This window comes from Trichinella spiralis, assembly GCF_000181795.1.
Source record: "Trichinella spiralis strain ISS 195 chromosome Unknown Scfld5, whole genome shotgun sequence".
Classification (NCBI taxonomy): Eukaryota; Metazoa; Nematoda; class Enoplea; order Trichinellida; family Trichinellidae; genus Trichinella; species Trichinella spiralis.
This window is the reverse complement of record NW_003526944.1, coordinates 1,657,045-1,676,383: the sequence shown is the minus strand read 5'-3', so window position 1 is coordinate 1,676,383 and position 19,339 is coordinate 1,657,045. Positions and strand designations below refer to the sequence as shown.

At 32.3% G+C, this 19,339-nt stretch overlaps 5 protein-coding genes across 5 annotated transcripts; 2 read left to right on the top strand and 3 right to left on the bottom strand.

Moving 5' to 3' along the window:
• Positions 1-319: 319 nt before the first annotated feature.
• On the bottom strand, positions 320-1,004 carry Tsp_04042 (hypothetical protein). The gene is made up of 2 exons (XM_003374808.1): positions 911-1,004; positions 320-855 (listed from the first exon to the last, which is right to left on the bottom strand). Exons 1-2 carry the CDS (start codon positions 1,002-1,004, stop codon positions 320-322), a joined length of 630 nt encoding a protein of 209 aa, XP_003374856.1.
• Positions 1,005-3,941: 2,937 nt separating this feature from the next.
• On the bottom strand, positions 3,942-5,538 carry Tsp_04041 (conserved hypothetical protein). The gene is made up of 6 exons (XM_003374807.1): positions 5,484-5,538; positions 5,189-5,423; positions 4,932-5,129; positions 4,795-4,871; positions 4,257-4,707; positions 3,942-4,200 (listed from the first exon to the last, which is right to left on the bottom strand). Exons 1-6 carry the CDS (start codon positions 5,536-5,538, stop codon positions 3,942-3,944), a joined length of 1,275 nt encoding a protein of 424 aa, XP_003374855.1.
• A 3,101-nt stretch (positions 5,539-8,639) lies between these two features.
• On the bottom strand, positions 8,640-9,546 carry Tsp_04040 (hypothetical protein). The gene is made up of 4 exons (XM_003374806.1): positions 9,328-9,546; positions 9,078-9,186; positions 8,911-9,056; positions 8,640-8,702 (listed from the first exon to the last, which is right to left on the bottom strand). Exons 1-4 carry the CDS (start codon positions 9,544-9,546, stop codon positions 8,640-8,642), a joined length of 537 nt encoding a protein of 178 aa, XP_003374854.1.
• A 298-nt stretch (positions 9,547-9,844) lies between these two features.
• Positions 9,845-13,717, top strand: Tsp_04039 (tRNA (5-methylaminomethyl-2-thiouridylate)-methyltransferase). Its single transcript, XM_003374805.1, has 7 exons — positions 9,845-10,086; positions 10,144-10,328; positions 10,650-10,876; positions 10,942-11,008; positions 11,379-11,479; positions 11,570-11,837; positions 12,654-13,717. Exons 1-7 carry the CDS (start codon positions 9,845-9,847, stop codon positions 13,715-13,717), a joined length of 2,154 nt encoding a protein of 717 aa, XP_003374853.1.
• A 3,320-nt stretch (positions 13,718-17,037) lies between these two features.
• Tsp_04038 (hypothetical protein) lies at positions 17,038-18,054 on the top strand. Its single transcript, XM_003374804.1, has one exon. It carries the CDS (start codon positions 17,038-17,040, stop codon positions 18,052-18,054), a length of 1,017 nt encoding a protein of 338 aa, XP_003374852.1.
• The last annotated feature ends 1,285 nt before the right edge of the window (positions 18,055-19,339 follow it).

Below are 19,339 nucleotides of genomic sequence, written 5' to 3'. Positions count from 1 at the left end.
CTAGGATCAATTTTTCAACGCATCAAGTAACAACTAATACACAATAATACTAAGCTTTTAATTTCAGCACACACAAACACTTCTAATCACAGAACTACCTGCCCGGCGTTGTAAAATATTATTTTTCAGTTGAAAACCACCTTCTTTACATATATCATCGTGTAATAATTGTTACGCGACACGGTCGTCAACGGTAAATGGCGATCAAAAGCACACTCTGAAAATGCAAATATCACCAAAGCATTGAAAGAGAGACACGAATGAAAAGCCGTTTCAGTAAAAACTTGCAAATTTTGAAAAAATAAAAATGATAAACAGGCTAAACTGGAGTGCGTTCTTTTCCCAGTATACGAACGTCGTCGTGAAGCATTGCGGGCAATAAGCTAGGGGACATGATGATATCGTTATTGTGGGCACGATTAGAAACTGGCGATTTGGTCAATCGGGATAAAAATACCGAATTTCTAGATGTTAAATCGCTCGCAATTGCTAACGCTAAATCGCAGTCCAAAATGTCATTCGCATACGTTACGGTCAATTTTGATGAACTGGAGTTGGCGTCGTGATCGCTGTCGGCAAGCGTTCTCTGCATCGCTTCCAATTCGTGCGCAAATGAATCATGGCGAATTCTGATCAGCGTTTCGGGAGATTTGCTTGTAGATGAGTTTTCATTTCTGTTTTCAATTTTTATTTCCGGTAACTGGGACGAGTCGTAGACTTTTCTATAATGTTTCAGTTCAACAGAAGAACACTGATCGAAAACGTCAATGGATTTCGACGGTTGGTTCGACGGAATTTGACTTGGTCGATTTGCTTTGCGACAAATCAAACATGATAATGTAAGCAGCAATGAAACTGAGACAGCAATTAGCATAATCACATTGCTGGGAAAAACAAAACCAGCACCCACATCTTCCATCAGAATTCAGATTACCGGCAGGAGAGTACACCGTAATTACAATTATATAAAGATTTTCAGGTTTAATTATAAATTTAAATGTCATAATTGCAAGTTTCAATACTAAAAAACCATTAAATATATTTAAAAATTGGGTAGATATTTTAAAAAGTAATACATCTGCTTTCATTTTGGTAAAAAAATTAACAATTTTATTCTATTTTGACAAAAATTGATAGTTAGGTTAGTTACTGGTAGCAACTTTAACTTCATATTTTACCATGAAATACGTTAACAAATTTATTTATTTACACATACGAACAATTTTATATTTTCTTCAGTTTGACAATTATTGAATGAAAACGTTGCTTGAAGTTTGGTTAATGTTTGCTTGGTTAATGATTCGAGAAAAAATATTTTCCTTTCAGCAGAAGCTTTTGTTTTGCTTCACTGATGTACATTAATTTCAAATCAATCAGATAAAAATGAAATTAAAGGAATAGTTGAAAATTTAATTTTGTCAAATATTTTTGCAAACTTTTAGCCGCATTTGTACGTTTTGAACTGTTGCTACAAACTTGCACTTTCCTCTACCACGTTGTGCGTTTCAAATAGAACTAAACAGCATGAATTGTTTCTTTCAAAAAGATATTTCTATCACCAAAAATAACAACAGTTTAAACTTTGGAAATTTTATAACTGTTAAAGTTTTCTTTTAAACACAGCTTTTTGCGTTTGCACAGGTAGTTTGCAGTATTCAAAATTGACAAAATTGTACAATCTATGACAACTAAATGATCGTTTAATTGAATAATGGTAAACTGTCTTTTTCATCAGTGTAACATACTGAGACAAAATTATTTTCTGGTTTGCATATTTTTATAGCTTAGGAAAAAAAATGAATTTTGTTCGCTATATGACATCAAAATTTTTTTTGCAAATTTGCATTTTAAGCGTTTGTAAACTTTATCAAAGTATACATTAAGAAATTTATTTATTGTTTTAAAATTTTGGTTTTGTTTCATAATTTGCTTTCTTCTGCTAAAAATGTCTTACAACTTACCAATGTTGATGATGATCAGATAGATGATGAAGAGGTGTGAGGTTTTTCTCGTAAAAATTTTTACCAAATTACGTAGAAGAGGAACTGCACACGTCAGAATGTCGTTACGTGGTCATTGTATTGCTGAACTTACAATGCCCGTAAAGACATTCCATCCTGTACCGCCCCAAGAATAGTGACTGAGCAAGAAATGCGCAAACTAGCAGGCGAACAAGCGTTCAAGCAGCCAGGCTAACAAACGTGCAAGCAAGCCTTTACTACAGCGAAAAAAATCTTACTGCAACATCTGGTAAGCCTGACGGCATGCGAACGCTATATTACGTTGAACAAGTGAGCAATTCATTCTTTCCTTCCATCCATTCATTCATTCATTCTTTCTTTCTTTCATTCATTGGTCCCGTGTTGTTCAAGCAAAAAGTTAAGATGAAAAAATCAGGCATCAGCAAAACAGATAGATAAATTTTAAAAATAAAAATTTTTTTAACTTATAAATAAAAATCTTTTCTTATTTTTTTTCTTACTTGCAACAGATAAGTAGTGATTTTGAATTCAAACAATGATATGAAAACAATGATTTTACAATATTAATCTGTAAATGAAACTGGTTTCTTGGAAAAAATAACGTGAATTGTAATATTTATATCTAAAAATAGCTTTTTAAAAATTACACTCTACACATAGTTTTATCAACAGTAACGATTGAATGTTAGTATTTCTCTTGAAAGCAATTGTGTATCGACATGTTGCAAACGGATGAATACGGAATTGCTTTGCTTTGCTTAGCAGTTTGCGAATGCAACCGTATGTTTACACATAATTGGCAACGTTTTAAAAGGTTTTTTTGCAATGTTATACTTTTCAAATGCTGTGTGAGAGAATGTTGAATGCGAATTTCGAAAGTAAAATTTCAATCAAAAGTACTCTGACAAAAAAGTGCTCCATTCATCATCAATCTAAGAATGGAATGGAATTTTCGCATAATTTACTATTGCATATAAAAGTGAACAAACGCTGCCGTTTGATTTGGAAAAGTGAATTAAATTTAGAAATGACAAATCGATTTGAAAAGTTGGAAAGTGAAATTGGTGCATCTGTTGTGCTTTGAAAAAGACAAGTGCTTAGCAGAAATTTGTCAAAAGCACTACTGTCACGGCGGCTGCTTTTGTGCTTGAAACTTTGTTCTTCTGCTATTCTGCTTAATTGATAGCCTGCTGTCGCTTTTTTTTTCAACATATTTCCAGCTATCGGCTAATGTTCAATTGCTTGACAATTGTAGCAACTGGTGTTCTGTTGGTGATTTATGTTTCTGTCAACGCTCTGTTTTTAAAACTGATAATTATTGCATTTGCTGCAGAAGCGTTTTAGCCATCTAAAAATTTTAAAATTCAACCATTTAAATATTATATATGTTGTTTTCAGCAATATGCAATTTTATTTGAACATGATGAAATTCAACAATGCAAAATTGAAACCAACTAGTGATCCTTCAAGTTGAGTTCATCTAGTTGCACAATGCTAAGTTTTAAAATTCACAATTTTAGCAATTTTTTGGAGATAATATTATAAAAACTTTAAAGTGGTTTTCTTATTTTTTGAACAATCTGAGAATATGTATATTTATTAAAGTAGTTGTGTTGCTTAACATTAAAATTGATGCTTTTGCAGATGGATAAACATTATCTATGCAAGTGCTTTACAGGATATCATAAACAAAGTTCTATTTAAAATGAATGCATTTTTAATAAGCCCCAAACTACAGTGATGAACGAATGTTTTTAAATGTTGATCAATTCTGAATAATTTCAATGTGTCACTGAAAATCATATATGAAAATATAATAATTGTATATATTTATATGTTATGCCTCCAACCATGAAACTGCATGATATAATAATTAATGAGCGTTGATTTTATGACTAAAGCAAAGCAATAATATTCAAAAACTCTAAGTCAGGAAGGAGACGAAATATTTTTCTGCTTTCAATGATGATGATGATGATGATGTTGTTCGTGACTTTCGCTGCTACTGTCGCCGTGATGATGGCGATGCTGATGATGGGATGCGTTTCCAGTAGTTTCGGGCATATTTTCAGCTTTCTTTTCACTTTCTGGTTGATCTTTCTGCTGCTTTTTGCCTCCTACCTCTTCCAACGATTTACAATATTGCTTCACTACACAAGCAGTGCCGTCTTCGTTCGGTTCATACGGATGACAGCAGCATTTGCATTTGTCGCCCACTCTGAAAGCATAATTTACAACATGGTTTAAATTAATTTTGTTCAAAACTATTCTTACTCTTTGCAATGACCGTATGGTAAAAATTTGAACAGATCCGCATAACCATCACGACGCCAGTGAGCTAAATTGCTTTCTTTTGCTTTGTGCGCAAAGCTGTTCCAGAATTTCATTCCCATTGCCTTTGTAAACGCGCAGCTGTTGTTCTGCTTGTCCAAGGTGCACACATCTCCGCAAGTTGGACAGTCTTCAGCGCCGCAACTTTTCTTATCCACCTTCAACGGGAAGCATCCCTCTTTCTTCTCTCGACTTTGGCATTTCAAGCGGAACGAGCAAAAGCCGCACTTCTCCGGAATCTGAAATCCGGCCGGTGCCAGCGAACTTGGAGACAGACCTTCAGGCTTGCCTTCGACACCGCAATGGCTTTGCACCTTCTTGAACATATCCGCCAACGGGAACCACAAACATTCACTCCAATCTCCGGGTTCATTGAACGGGGCACACTGATGATCTGCGAAAAATCAAATTTAGCATAACTGTCGTCATTTTTATTTTTCAATATTTCTTATCAATTATCCTTATCAATATCCCTAATTACCTTGTTGTTTAACACATTCAGTTCCATCTTCGTTGGGTTCGTAATCTCCGCAGCAACATTTGCACTGATTATCTTTCCTGCAAAGGGAATGATGGATAAACTTTCGAACGTTTTCCACTACACTACACTTCACTTACTCAATACAATGGCCTTTGGGCAACATGTGGAACAGCTTCTTATAACCAGCTCTCATATATTCAGGTATGTCAGGTCTGGACAAACACTGCTTGACCACTTCTTGCAAAACTGTCCAACCGCAGCCAATTCCTGGCAGTTTAGCTATGGTGCAAATATCGCCATGTTCGTGGCAGATTTCTCGTTCACCGTCGAATGGGCTAAAACGGGAGTTTATTTCATAAAATGTTGCAAAAAATTAATTTTTTTTCCTTTTTACTAGCATCCTTCCTTCTTCGGACGTGTACGACAGCGGGTCTTGAAACTGCAATGACCACAAGGTGGAGGGATAGTAAAGCCCGGTGGTAGAGGCAAAATGTTCGTCAAATTGCGATGTCCAGGCAAACCACAACTGGCGGTCATTTTGTCGTAAATATTCTGCATCGGATACCATAAACATTCTGTCCAAGGTTTCCATTCTCCAAATTCGGGACATGTGTCGGCCGACGAAATTTCTGTGGTAAATTAAAAAAATTATAATAATAATAACAAAGCACAAAACTGTCGCCAACTACTGTTACCGAAACCAACGGCTGCAACAAAAAGCACGACAATAGTTGAGAAAGCCATATCTGCTTTTCTTTTTGCAGTGCTGCTGTTGAGGGGCACTTTGAAAATGAACTCTGTGCTGAAACGACGCTTTTATATTATAAAATTTTGACAAGAGTTGCGCTTATGTCGCTTGATTGACGACAGCTAAAACGCGATTGATAAATTTTCAGCTTGCTGCAGCTGTTGTTGAATTTCAATTTTGAAAAATTTTACAATTTTTCAAACTCAATCGACGTTTGACAACAACATATATCTCTGATGAAGCGAAACTTTGCACAAACAATACAGAAAGCAAATTCAGAAAAACCCCACCACCACCACTAATTATTATTCAACATATTATTTCAATTCAACATACTTTATTCAAATTCATTTCCAAACTCTTCTTCAGTTTTGTTTGACGTTTCACTATTATTAATTTGCATAATTCAGTGATCGCTTCTATTATCAAATTTAATTATGAAATTTGACAAAAAGAGGGGAAATTTTGCGTCAATTATTTTTTCTTCTATTAGTGAAACTTTAATTATAAATTACTTATGCTTTAAATTCGAATATGTTATTTTTGAAAAAAGAATTTTTCCGTCCCGTTATTGTTCCAAAATTACTACTGCCGTGAATTATGAAATGTGATCGAAAAAATTTGCCTAAAGCAAAGGAGCAAAGATAAGTTTGTTTGAAATTTATTCGCAATACGAAATGTGAAGTCAGCAAGTGGCATGTATAAATCGCGATTCGGTTTGATTTTTATACGGCATTTACGACTTTGTTTAATGACGCTAAAGAGGTAAATCTTTTTAAATGTTTTGAATGCGATATAATTTGTTTATGTGATTTGCTCAGAAGTTTTCACTTTGCAATATCTTCTGATGATAAACTGAACACATATAAAAGACATCGAAAATGCAATTTCAAACTGCGCATTATGAATTTGAATTTTAAATTTACAAATTCGCTTTTGCTAGTGATGTAATAATTGTCTATCGATACGTCGATATTTGAATAGGGATATTTTTCTGACAGTTACTTACATTACATTATCAAATTACTGTTTGTCAAAAGTATTGACATCAAAATTTTATTTTAAATTAATAATAAAATGTTCAAAGAATATCAAAGGCTCTGATTTGAAATAAGCATGCAACATGTGTTGATATTAATTTTGCAGTTTTATTAAAACCTTCCCATGTTGATGTCGAAATAATTTCTAAACTTAGAGCTTTTATTTTAGAAATGAAAAATGATCATTTTTGCAACAGCTGCCTATTTAGCATTTTCAATTTGTTTTCAACCGGTTAAAAATAAATATTTTCAAATTCAACTGATTTCAGATATTTGCAAACGAGATATTTTTGTAATTTGTATTTTAAGCTCATCAGTTTTTTTTGAAATAAATGTAATGTTCAGCCGATATTAACGTGCTTTCAGAGTTCAGATTGCTCTGCGCAGTCTTACAGATTTAGTTGAGATCGGGGATGAAACAATGCAGATGGGGAATTTTTTTACTGTAGCTAGTTCTACAGTTCTACTACAGAAAAGTAAAAATCAAGTTCTTTCCATCAAGTCGTATCATTTTCTTCGTTTAAGCAAAATGTATATATGATAGACTGCAGATTAGCATTCGCGTTACACAGATTTACAACAGTTAAATTTGTATTTGAAAATATTTTATTTATACGTGACATTAATTTAATACCGACTTGGCATACTATGATTACGTTTGTGTAATGAAGGCTTTGTTTTTAAAATACAATATTTTGTCATTAAATGCCAAAAATGCAACTGATAAAATAGAGACAAGCATCATAGACATTATTTTAGTTGTTTAACTTATCGAATTCAGATAAATTAATGCGTAAAATGAAATTAACACTTTGGTTTGACTAACTTGATGATTATTTTTTCATTTTGCAATTCTTCGGCACTGGAATAAATTTTATGCTGTTTATTATTGTATCCAAAAGGAGTATGTGTTTTCGATTAAATTCTCTTGACTTGAAATGTAGGAAAATGCAGTGTTAGATAAATTTTAAATAGCGGTTGTCTGGCTTAACGAAAAGTCAAAGGCTGCTATGTTTGGATTTTGAACAGGAATGAAGTTCTTTTCAAATGCTTTGTGCAATTCTACATTTAAATCTGTTGTTTTGAAGCAGATAGTTGATACAATTTTGCAATCATTGTAAATTATACTTTACATGCGCATTCTCACTGATCATCATTACTTGTTAAAATTAGCAGTGCGTTACTGGCATTTGACAGCATCGACATGCTGATGGAACTAAAATATTTATAGAATAGAACTGAGAATAAAAAATGTTGGGCATTAATTTTTTAAAAATATTTTTATTCGTCATTTCACTCACGTCATTATAATTTATTATTTAATTGCATAGTTTTTCTTAAGCATGTTTTTTTCACGAAATACTGACATGTTGACTTGTTAAATCTAGCAAATACAAGCAAAGCTATTTTGTGGTATTCAAGATAATGATGAGCTAATGGAGAAAATTTATGTTTAACGATCATAACATTTTACTGTGTACGTGAAGTTATTTCAATATCAATCATGCAATCAAACTACAGTTGAAAAGCCAAGCACATTTCTCATCAAATTTCTTTTTTGCTAAATATTCACTTGGCAACCAGTAATGTGGATTATTCCAGTTTATACTTTTTTGATACTATTTTGTCACTGGCAATATCTTGTAAAAGATATCCGAACTTTACTAAATACAATTTTTTTTCCTAATCATCAATATAATATTTTTTATAGCATTCTTTTATCTTGTTACACTGTAAAATTGATCATTCAAAAAGTTTGATTGTTTTTTGTGAAGTCACTGTTTTGCAATATGGCTTATTTTGCTTCGTACTTTTAGTGTAATTATATTTTTTTTCTTAAATAAGGTTAAAACGCAATTTTTATTTATTTCGATGATCAGTATTAATGTTAGGTATTTAATAAGCATCTGTTCAATTGTTATGCTGAATTTTGTTTTTCCTTTTTTAATTAAGCAATATAAATGAAAATAATATAAAAAATTAAAAATATAATATGAACATAATATTTAATAACTGTAATGCATGTAGATAAACTGTCGGAAATGTTCATCAATTGATTATGATTCCTCAGTGCGTCCTAAAACCACTGTATCATGCGTTGTCGTGCAAAACGTATAAGTCTAAAACAATATATGTTGTTTTTAATAATTGTATATGAATAAATTTAACATAAATAATGTATTTAAACATTATTTGTTATTGTTAAATTTTGTTATTAGAAATCATTTTAATTAAACTTGCATTCGTTTATTTGATACTGTACATAACAGAATTCAACTACTGCGTTAAAATAAGTTTTTTAATAATTGTATGTTCCATAAATGGAACGTATGGTTTGGTTGCACTTTCACATTTAAATAATTTTTTGGTAAAAGTATTTAGTATTTGAGCTGCTTTCTGATGCGATGGGAAAAGTGTTATCATCGGCTTATCGCAGCGCGTTAAATATTGGAGTCGATAGGCGGGCGGAGTTGCTGATTAATAAAATGAAAAACGGCGATTGTCCACCAGTAGCCGCTCCGCGGTATCCTTCGGAAGAGAAGCGTATCCAGCAGCTGAATGAGAACTATCCAGAAATGGAAAGAATGATCCATTCGAAAAATGCTGAATTGCATGAAAATTTGAAAAAATTGTCCGTCACTCGCTCTGTTTCGTTTGTCGAATCTTCACAGTCGAACAGCAGTAGAATGTTGCCCAGAAAGGCAATATCTGCAGAGAAGCAGCTGAAATTTGGAATTGTCGAACCTCCACGTGAGAAAGTTCCACCAGGTAAAATTCAGTTGAGTAAACTTTTGGAACTGATGAACGAAGTTCAAAATTCCGGGGCCAATGTTCAACTGTTAGCTGAACAGTATGGTTTACGGGAATTCGATTTGAAGCAGACGATGAAATATTTTGGAGCGTTTCACGAAGGAACTCAGGAGATTTATTTGCCACCTTTGAAATTGGATGAATTGGATTCATTTGGAGAAAAGGTGGAGACGGTTGACGAATTCGAAATGAAACTTTTCGACATACGAGCTCAAGTTGAAAAGAATCGGGCCATCGTTGATCAATATCCTGATGGAAATTCAAAAAAGCAGCGCTTGGACAGAAAAGTTTATTGATTCACAATTTTCAAAGTTGTACTGTACTTTATTATTAAACGATTTTGAAAAATTGCTTATTTGTTTTTCATCTGCCGAATACGATGTTATTTTTGTTTTGTTTTTTTACTTTTTGTGTTATTTTAATGTAAGCAGTATGATTCAAACATTTCAGCATGTTCAAAAGTGTGGCTTGCGCGATCTCCGGTGGTATAGACAGTGCTGTGACAGCTCATCTTTTGAAAGCGAGAGGTTTTGATGTGATTGGTGTTTTTATGAAAAACTGGGATTTAATTGATGAATTTGGTTATTGCTGTTCCGATAAAGATCTCCTTGATGCCCAAAAGGTTTGCCGACATTTGAAGATTCCGTTTCACGAAGTTCATTTTATCAACGAGTACTGGGACGACGTTTTCACGTAATTCCTATTGTAATTGGTTGTAATTGTTAAATTTTTTTACAGTTTCTTTTTCAGCAACCTGCTTGACGGTTACGTTATAGGAAAGACTCCGAATCCTGATATTTTATGCAATCGTTTAATTAAATTCGATCTGTTTTTTTCATACTGTATGCATACACTGAAAGTCGACGCAGTGGCAACTGGGCATTACGCACGTTCTAGCTTTGGACGATTTTTAGAAAACTTTTCACCTGAGAAGAGTATGTGAAATTTTATTATTTTTCTGTATATATTTTAATAATATCTTCTACCTTTTGTTTTTAATATCTAAATTTTTTATCACTTGACTTTGAAAAAAACAGATTGGAGCAATGAATGACACTGTACATGTTAATAAGATTGCACAGAAATGAGAAGATTTATAGTGGTGTTCATTGAAAAATTTTTTAATTGCAAAATGATTTTATTCACGAAAATTTTATTTTTTGTTTGTGTTATGTGTTTGTTTGTGTGAAGTTATGAAAATTTGTTTTCTCCTCTTAAACTAATCTTTAAAATGATGTTCGTTTTGTAATTTTGAGATGCTAAGCTTTTTCGACCGACCGATAAGCTGAAAGATCAGACATATTTTTTATGTCAGATTCCTCAAGCATCCCTTCGTCGGACAATGTTTCCACTGGCAAATTGGTTAAAGAAGGATGTACGCATGATGGCGGAGCGAATTGGCATGGGATGGCTAAATGCTAAAAAAGAAAGCTATGGCATATGCATGATTGGAAAGAGGAACTTCAAACATTTTATTAGTGATGTAATGCAATGTTTATTTTCACTGTTCACCAAGTGATTTTTATTTTGACCAAATTTTTATTCAAGTATGTCATGCCGAAAAAGGGATTTTTTGTGGATGTTGATTCGCAGAAGAAAGTGGGAGAGCATGAAGGTGAGAATGTTGTATTTTTGCAAAAATAAATTAAAAATTTCATTAATTTCACCTTGCTAAAGCTTTATAATATATTTTCTTTGAAATCCTCTAATAATGCGAACACATTAATACATTACTAGATCATTTGTATTAAATGTAAAGACCACTTGTAATCGTATTGTCTGTTGTCAGAATTTTTATTATACAAACTTGTGTTTATTTATTGTTTGTTGCTCGTGTGGTCTGTTATTTATTATTGATGAAGCAGCTCTATTTTTTTTCACTTGACAGATTTATTGACATTTTAATTTAAATAGTGATTTTCAGGCACGTTTTTTGCTTCAATGTAATTTATTCAGTTAAGTTATACAAATAAAATAAATTTCAGGTATTCATTTATTCACACGTGGTCAACGTGTCAAAATTCCCGGCGGCAAATGTCCATATTTTGTGTCGAAGATAGATCCGGTTGATTCGACAATCTACGTTGTGAGTGGGTTTACGATAATCAGTGTATCTTTCCAAGTTTGTAAGCGAATGCAGATGCTGATTACAACAATTTTGCCTGCTTTTTTCTAGTGTTGTTACAATTTTCATCCGTCACTTTATGCAAGTTCGGTGCAAACGTTGCAACCGTATTGGATTGAAGAACAAGAGCCTCAAGTTTTGAAAGAGAGCCGAAAATTGAAATGTGAATTCAAATATCAACACGTATTGCGATCGACGTCGTGCATTGTTAAAAAATTACCATCAGAATTAGGTTTGCAAGTAGAATTGAAACATCCAGTGAGAGCGATATCCGCCGGACAGTATGCGATTTTTTACAACGATCAAGACGAATGTTTGGGTGGGGCCGAAATTGCTAGTACAAAACCATTCTGGCCAGAATTGTGTGGAGATTTATTGTTGAAAACAGAAGAGAGGCAACATTTTTTCTAGATGGAATTTTTCATAATAATAATAATTTGAAATGATAACTGAAATAAATGAAAATTATTTCCTGGAAGAAGTAGTGTTCTTCCAAGTGGCAATTTACTTGAATTATTTAATTCTCCATCAGGTATTACTTTTTTAATGAAATTGAAAAGGCAACATTTTTCCAATTGTTATCTGATTAGTGGGTTCTATTATTTGCTGCCAGTAGTTTGCTCTGTTTGGGTTTGAAGCTTTGTATTTTGATTGCGTCATTGAAATGCAATTAATCACTGCTTATTTCATTGGAAGTTTGTTAGCAATGAATTTTTAAACAAGCTTCAAGTGTAGCTGTTTAAGTCCATAAGTGCATCAGCTTAGATTTTGTACGTGAAGATAATTGGCAATTTTGAAGGCGTTCGTTCTCGTAGAGACGGAATTTTGTCACTTCCACCCTCTCTGCTTGCACATTTACTAATGAATGGCTGCGACTTTTGAGCATGTGCTTTTGTCACTTTTTCAATTATATAATTTTATTTTCCTATTATATTTATTGTTTTTTTTGTTTTTAACTTCATTGCTTTTACGTAATTTTTTTCTGATTATTCTGATATTCTTTTAAAAATATTCTTCGTTTAATGTTTCTTTTTTGAATTATATTTTTACAAGTGCGTGTGTATTAATATCAATTAATTTGATTTGACTGAAGAAAGCCTACATTTTTTAGATTAATTTTTTGAAATTACACCAGCATTATTAAGAATTGTATTAACGGTTAGTTTTATGGATATGTTTGTTGTAAATGTCTCCATGTTGGAAGAGGCTCTAGCATTGAAAAACATGATTGCAAATCAGGTGAATTCAATACCATATTTTGCAATTGGAATTGGTTTTGTAACGCTGTTGCTAAATATGGGTGGATATGTGGCAATGAGTTTGGAGAAGACTGTTCGAAAGGAGAAAAAATATTTGCTTATTCGTTTGATGAATCTGAGTTACAGTGTGTTTGGTCTTGGATTGATAACGTACGGTTTTTGTCTGATACACGTACGCAGTGTTGAGAAAATGCCCTTCATCACGCAGAAGAGGTGCTTTCTTATAAATATGCTTTTGGATTTTTCTTTGCATTTAGTAACCGACGTGAATTTGTTCACCGCAGTGGACCGTTGTTTGGCCGTCGCTGTTCCTAAATTTTACATTCACGTATTCAAGCCGAAATTGATCAACGTGATAACCGTACTGATTGTTATTCATACAGGTGTTTTAAATATTGTTGGCTATTTCTACACGTCCAACGATTTGCAATTATTCTGCGCCTTCAGCACGAGAACGTCTCGTTATTACTCTTCCAAAGTAAGGATACAAACGAATATATTGCTTTGCTTAACAGTTTTACTTTATATATTTCTCATAATTCTCATAAATCGAAAAGTACGACTACTGAAACGTAATGGTATGAACATATCCAAAGCTAGGAAGGAGATGAATGTTCGATTGTTGATGACGTTGTTCATGAGCATTGCTACATATTCGGCGACAATTATTGTCGGCAGTATTGTTATCAGTTTATCTTTGGAAGAGCCGAATTTCATTGACTCCATGCTGCTAAGTCGGTACTCGTTGATCGCCTACTTTTGTGGTATATTGCATTTTCTGTTGATCGTGATCAGCATGGACGAATTTCGTACATTGCTTCGACGAACATATTTACGATTTACAATTTCCAAGATATCGAGAGTTGGTGTTGCTTTGTCTGTTCAAGCCCAGAAGCCGGTCAGATCTGTAGCTGAAACGGTTGAATTGAGACAACAATAAAAATTATATTCATTCATGTGCATTTGCTTCAAAATGCCTTACAATTTTAGATTTATTAAGTTGTCCACATCAGGTTGCGGCTGTTGTATTGTGTTGTGGATAGATGGGGAAATCACATTTTCGCTTGTGCGCAAATTGCTTTGCTGCTTTGCCGAGCAAAGACCAGGGAAAATAGTGTTCTGAATGCAATTTTCCATTTGCAATTTCCATATCCGTTGACTGGAATATTAATTCCAGTGAACAACAGTTTGTTTGTATTCATTGGCCAGAGAGCGTCAATAAAATGCTCCATTAATAGATAAATAGATGTCTCTGAATTGCATTGCCCGCTTCATTTGGTATTTTATTCAATGATATTTCTGCCCACTTATTCACGAACAAATCTGCATGTTCAGCTTTATTGTTTTCTTTTTTCATTGATTCTATTATTATTGACAACAAATTTCTTTCATTCGGTGCGATGTAATTAATCAGTCACTTATAATTTATTATGGAATTCAGTGATCATAAATGATCTAACTATATTGCACGCACGCTTTTCAATTTGCGCAGGTTGCACCTTTTCATATTTATCTGATCGCAGTGTGCGTGAAATATTTATTTTGGAACGAATCTGTGATAATTAAAATTTGCATATTCTTCTGGAATGTGCTTTAAAAATTGAAATAATGAAAATTACTTGATGATTTTGAAAATAAATCTGAATGAATAAGTGAATTTTTAAAATTGGTTACTTTACTTCAGTTCAGAGAAAGCTAAGCAGTTGCAATTTTTTCCATTCAGCTTTTTTTTATTATTTTATTATTTGTTCGCATTAAATGTTGGATGAAATGAGAAAGCTAGTACAAGAAGTGTCTTTCTGTTTGTGCAGAATCTTTGTTTGAAACCCTTACCAACAATTAATAATAACGAATGAAGTCACCATGAAGAGCATATAACAAAACTAATTTAAATGTTCGAGCAGTTTTATTATTGCTGCTCCTTTATTCAAATTTTGCTCATGCCTATTGATTGATTGATGGATTCATTGATATGATGATGCTGACAGTGTAATTGATACATTTGAAGTTTGTCGGTCAGAGAGCGTTAATTGAAATGTATAATGAAAATTTTTATCATGATCTTCATAAATGTGAATGCTGTCGGTGAAAGTATATGCCCGTTATTTATTCAGGAAAATAGAAATTTCTTTCAAATGTTTTCTATCATACCGTATAATTGACTAATACTTCTGTATACAGTGCACATTACAATTATTTTTTGTACGATAAAAGCATCGCAATCGCAACGAACAACCATCTCTACTACTTTGAATGTACTTATTTGCACGAATCGTTTTATGAATGGTAAGTTTCATTTTCTTAATTTGTAAAACTACTCAGCGATAATCAGCATTAAAAAATTAATTACATTATGTTGTGAAGTTGATCATATTAAGTTAAAAATAAATTTTATGTAGAAATGAATATACGCGTTTTTAATTAATTAAAACTCCGCTTTGCATGCATCATTACATGCGACAAAATTTGAGATTTGAATTTCATTCGCAGTGCCTTCAAAGTAATTATAATTTTGCTTCATTTATTTTTTGTCAAATTATTTATATATTTGTTTATTAGATCTTGCAAATTAAATTACTTTTATAAATAATAATCGAGAATGTGTAGCGGATTTATTTCAATTGCTTGTTTCTATGCAAATTTTGATAGTAATGTTCAAATACATGCAAATTTGCTGTTGCTTGATAAATTATATTTCATGAAGAATTTTAATAATAAGCTTTGTTCTTTGCTTAATTGTCTTTAAATTTTATATAAATGTGCATCACCTTTCGAACCACTATTCTTACATTACATTGGTAATTTCATTTCATCAGATTATAACGAAATTGAATTACATCGTCATGTAGTGAGTTTGGCATTTCATGTTTGTTTGCAGTTGAAGTACCCTTCTTTTGCGCATCTACATAAACTTTCATCTTTAAATTTTTCTTTAACAGATTATTCTATAGGAATAATTATGACACCAATTGTAAACTGCTTAATTTTTGAAATAAGCATATAATTTTCATAGTACTACCATTGTATTACAATGAGCTGTTTTGATATTCTTTAATATTACTTCTTTCACTTGGCGACTTGTTTACTCATATTCTTATTATTTAAACGTGGTCAGTATTTAAATTGTTTTTGTTTTTTTCTTGTTATTTTTGCATAATATTATTAGCTTTTAAATTGTTTGCACTTTTGAAATATGAAATTGCTTTTGCTAGCCTACGACTCTTACTACATTGTTTATCGTATCTGGGATCATGCTTACAAAGTTTTGAATATATTAATATTGAAATTGGCATTTCATTTGATAATTGCTTATTTGAATTCATTTAAAGAGAGAAACATTTCGACAGATTAAGAATATTCAGTGACTGATTTCAAAGCTTGTTGAAAACAATGCATATATTTCAAAATAATTTCTTGAATTTTTCATTTTTCTAAATTCATTTCGTTAATAGTAATATTAATCTTAATAATCAATAAAATGATGGCATATTACACTGATGCTTTTTCTGAACTTAATTATTTTTCGTTGAATGATAAATTGTTGCTGGGAGACTGTGGAAACAAACTACAAACACATGATGAAGCGTTTTTTGACATTCTTTAGCCTGTTCTGCTCAGTTGGTCATAGCAAACATGTGAAATTTGAATTTTGCGCGCTATTAAATGCAAATACAGCCTGTCATTTTATCGGCTCTTCTGCATTGTTTGCTATAACCAAATTCGTCCATTGACTTAATCTAGTTAATAAATGCTAGCAAATAATTTTTACGGCCAAATGAAAATTAGCAAATGTCTCTTTAAAAGCAAATGAAAGCATTGAATGGGATTTTGAATTGAAAAAAAGCGTTCTACATATTCTGTATTTTATGTTAACTTGAGGAAGCTGTGCATCTGCCGGAATACTGTTAAATTAATTGGTAAAAATTTTAATTTTTAGCATAATATTCTTAAAATTAAAATTAACAAATTGGAGTACCTGTGCTTTTTAGAAAAACATTTTCAACAAGACTATTCCAATTATTATGAAAAGAACCATTTCATTCTATTGGTTAATATATAATTTTATGTTTTACAATGAATGAATTTTGATCGAAATTGTAGCTTGTTAATAATATTTAAATTTTTAAAATATTTCATCAGCATCGCGCACTTCATTAAACAAAAGGGAAATATGTCATTCTTGTAAAAAGGCATTTTGGGAAAAAATTTCAGAACACGAGGGATGTTAGAAAATTGAAATTTATTTGTTTAGATGTGAAAATGCAAAATACTAATGCATCATCAGTTTATCTAGCTGAAGAGCTGCGAAACAAAATTTATGAAGAAGTCGCGTCCGTGCCACAGCTAGCAGTTGGCGTTGGTGTGGTGACGCTACTGTTGAATAGCTGTGCATTTTTTGCAATGACTTTGCAAAAAACTATACGGAAGCAGAAAAAATTTGTTCTTGTTCGCTTGTTGTGTTTCAATTATATTCTTTATGGATTGGGAATTTTAATCTATGGATCCTGTGTGCTTTATCGACGTCACGTATCTGAAGTGCCGTTTATCAGTCAAAGAGATTGTTTTTTGGAAAATGTTGTTTTTGATTTTGCTCTGCATTTATTGACTGATGTCAGTCTGTTTACAGCTGTTGACTGCTGTATGGCAATTATGGTTCCAAAATTTTACATGCAAGTTTACAAACCAAAATTGTTGAACATTATTGTAATTTTAATTTTAATTCACACAGCAATGCTTGAAGTACTCGGCTATGCGTTCACGACAGTGCAGCAGCAGTTATTTTGCGCGTATGTAAGTAGAACAAACCACACCTACTTGGTGATAGAGCAGATTCATGTAAATATTTTGCTGATTACTACAGTATTTGTTTACATTTTCCTCATGATATTTGTTCGCCGAAAAATTCGACTGCTCAAGCATCAAGGGGTGAACGTTTCACAGACTAGAAAGGAGATGAACCTGAAATTGTTGATCACACTGTTCATGAGCATTTCTTCTTATACAGTGACTATCATTGTTGGTAGTATTGTAGTCAGTTTTGCATTGCAGTTGAAAGATGTCGTCGAATCGATGCTAATGACGCGCTACGCTTTGATTGCTTATTTTGCTGGAATATTTCACTTCATATTGCTATGTTTTCGGACCAGTGAATTCAGAACGCTCATGCTAAACGTCTATTTACGACGTCATATTACCATAAAAACCCAAAGCGTCAGTACGCATACTAACAGGGTGATTGTAATCAATGGGACAAATCAACCAGCGCAAACTACGTGAAATTGCTTCATTGTGTTTACATTTTGTTTGTTTTTTCTTGCTTCTGCTCATAAATTGGTTACCAATTTTATTACATTTAAAAATGTACCAATTATTTAGGAAAATCACTTTTGAAATTTAAAACAAAACAAAACAATAATTACTCTGAAATGAATGATTTGCATTGTTCTATTCGCAAAATATATTTAACTGCTAGAATTGATTTCTAAATATTACATTGCAGTTGCAATACATATATGTATAAATAAATGAATAAACATATATACGTACATATACATCTATACAGATGATGTGACATACGTATGACAACACTTACTAAACCATTTGTTTGCATGTTGAACTGTACATTCATCAATATTAATAGATTAATTTTAGCACTACTTTGTAGACTCGATCGGCTTGATTTTGAACTTAGTTACCAGTTCTTACCAGTTAACTGTGTGAATCCCAGTTCTGTTAACCTCGCAGTCGAAGATTTAATGAAATCTATCAGAAACCTTAATAACCTAAGATGCAGCAAAATATTAATAATAGTACAATATGAACCAAGTTAAAACATGTGTTATATCAAAGTGGCATGCAGCTTGTGCGTATCTTTTTATTTCAAATTCAGTTTTACTCATGATAATTATGCAAATGTAGAGAAGTGAAAAAGTTTGCAAAAGAAATTATTAGAAACAAATGAGCTTTTAGAATTGTCAAAGGTTTTTTGGTGTAATTTCATGTTTATGAAAAGATGTTTATATACTGCATTTCATTGGCAGTTTTAAGTGAAGCTTGAATTGCAATATGTTCAATATGACAGATATATTTACTGATAATTTGATTTCTCCAAATTTGAAAAGTAACAAGAACATTTGGTTTGTTTGGTATTCCATAAACATTTTAAATATTTTATTTAAAACATATTGAATGTAATTTCTCTTGCAGTAAAATGAATTTTATTGAATTCTTGAAAACAATTTTATGTATGTTTACTTATCGCTCGGCAAACATGTCCATTTCCAGGTCACTGAAATAACTTTATGGTAATTTGATGATGAACACTGCCCAGGGCATTCATTGTGTGCTATTCAAATGGGGAAGCGATTATTATATAAGTATTTGCTAACGTAGAACGCTCTGTCTCCACTACGCTGTGTAAATGGATAATCATTAGTGCCTCACTTATAAAAATATGTTGTGAATGCTGAAATGAAAGTACGAATTAAACCACGAGGATCAATTGGACAATTTTACGGCTCCACGTTTTTTTCATACCTCATCATCAAACTGTCATCTGTCA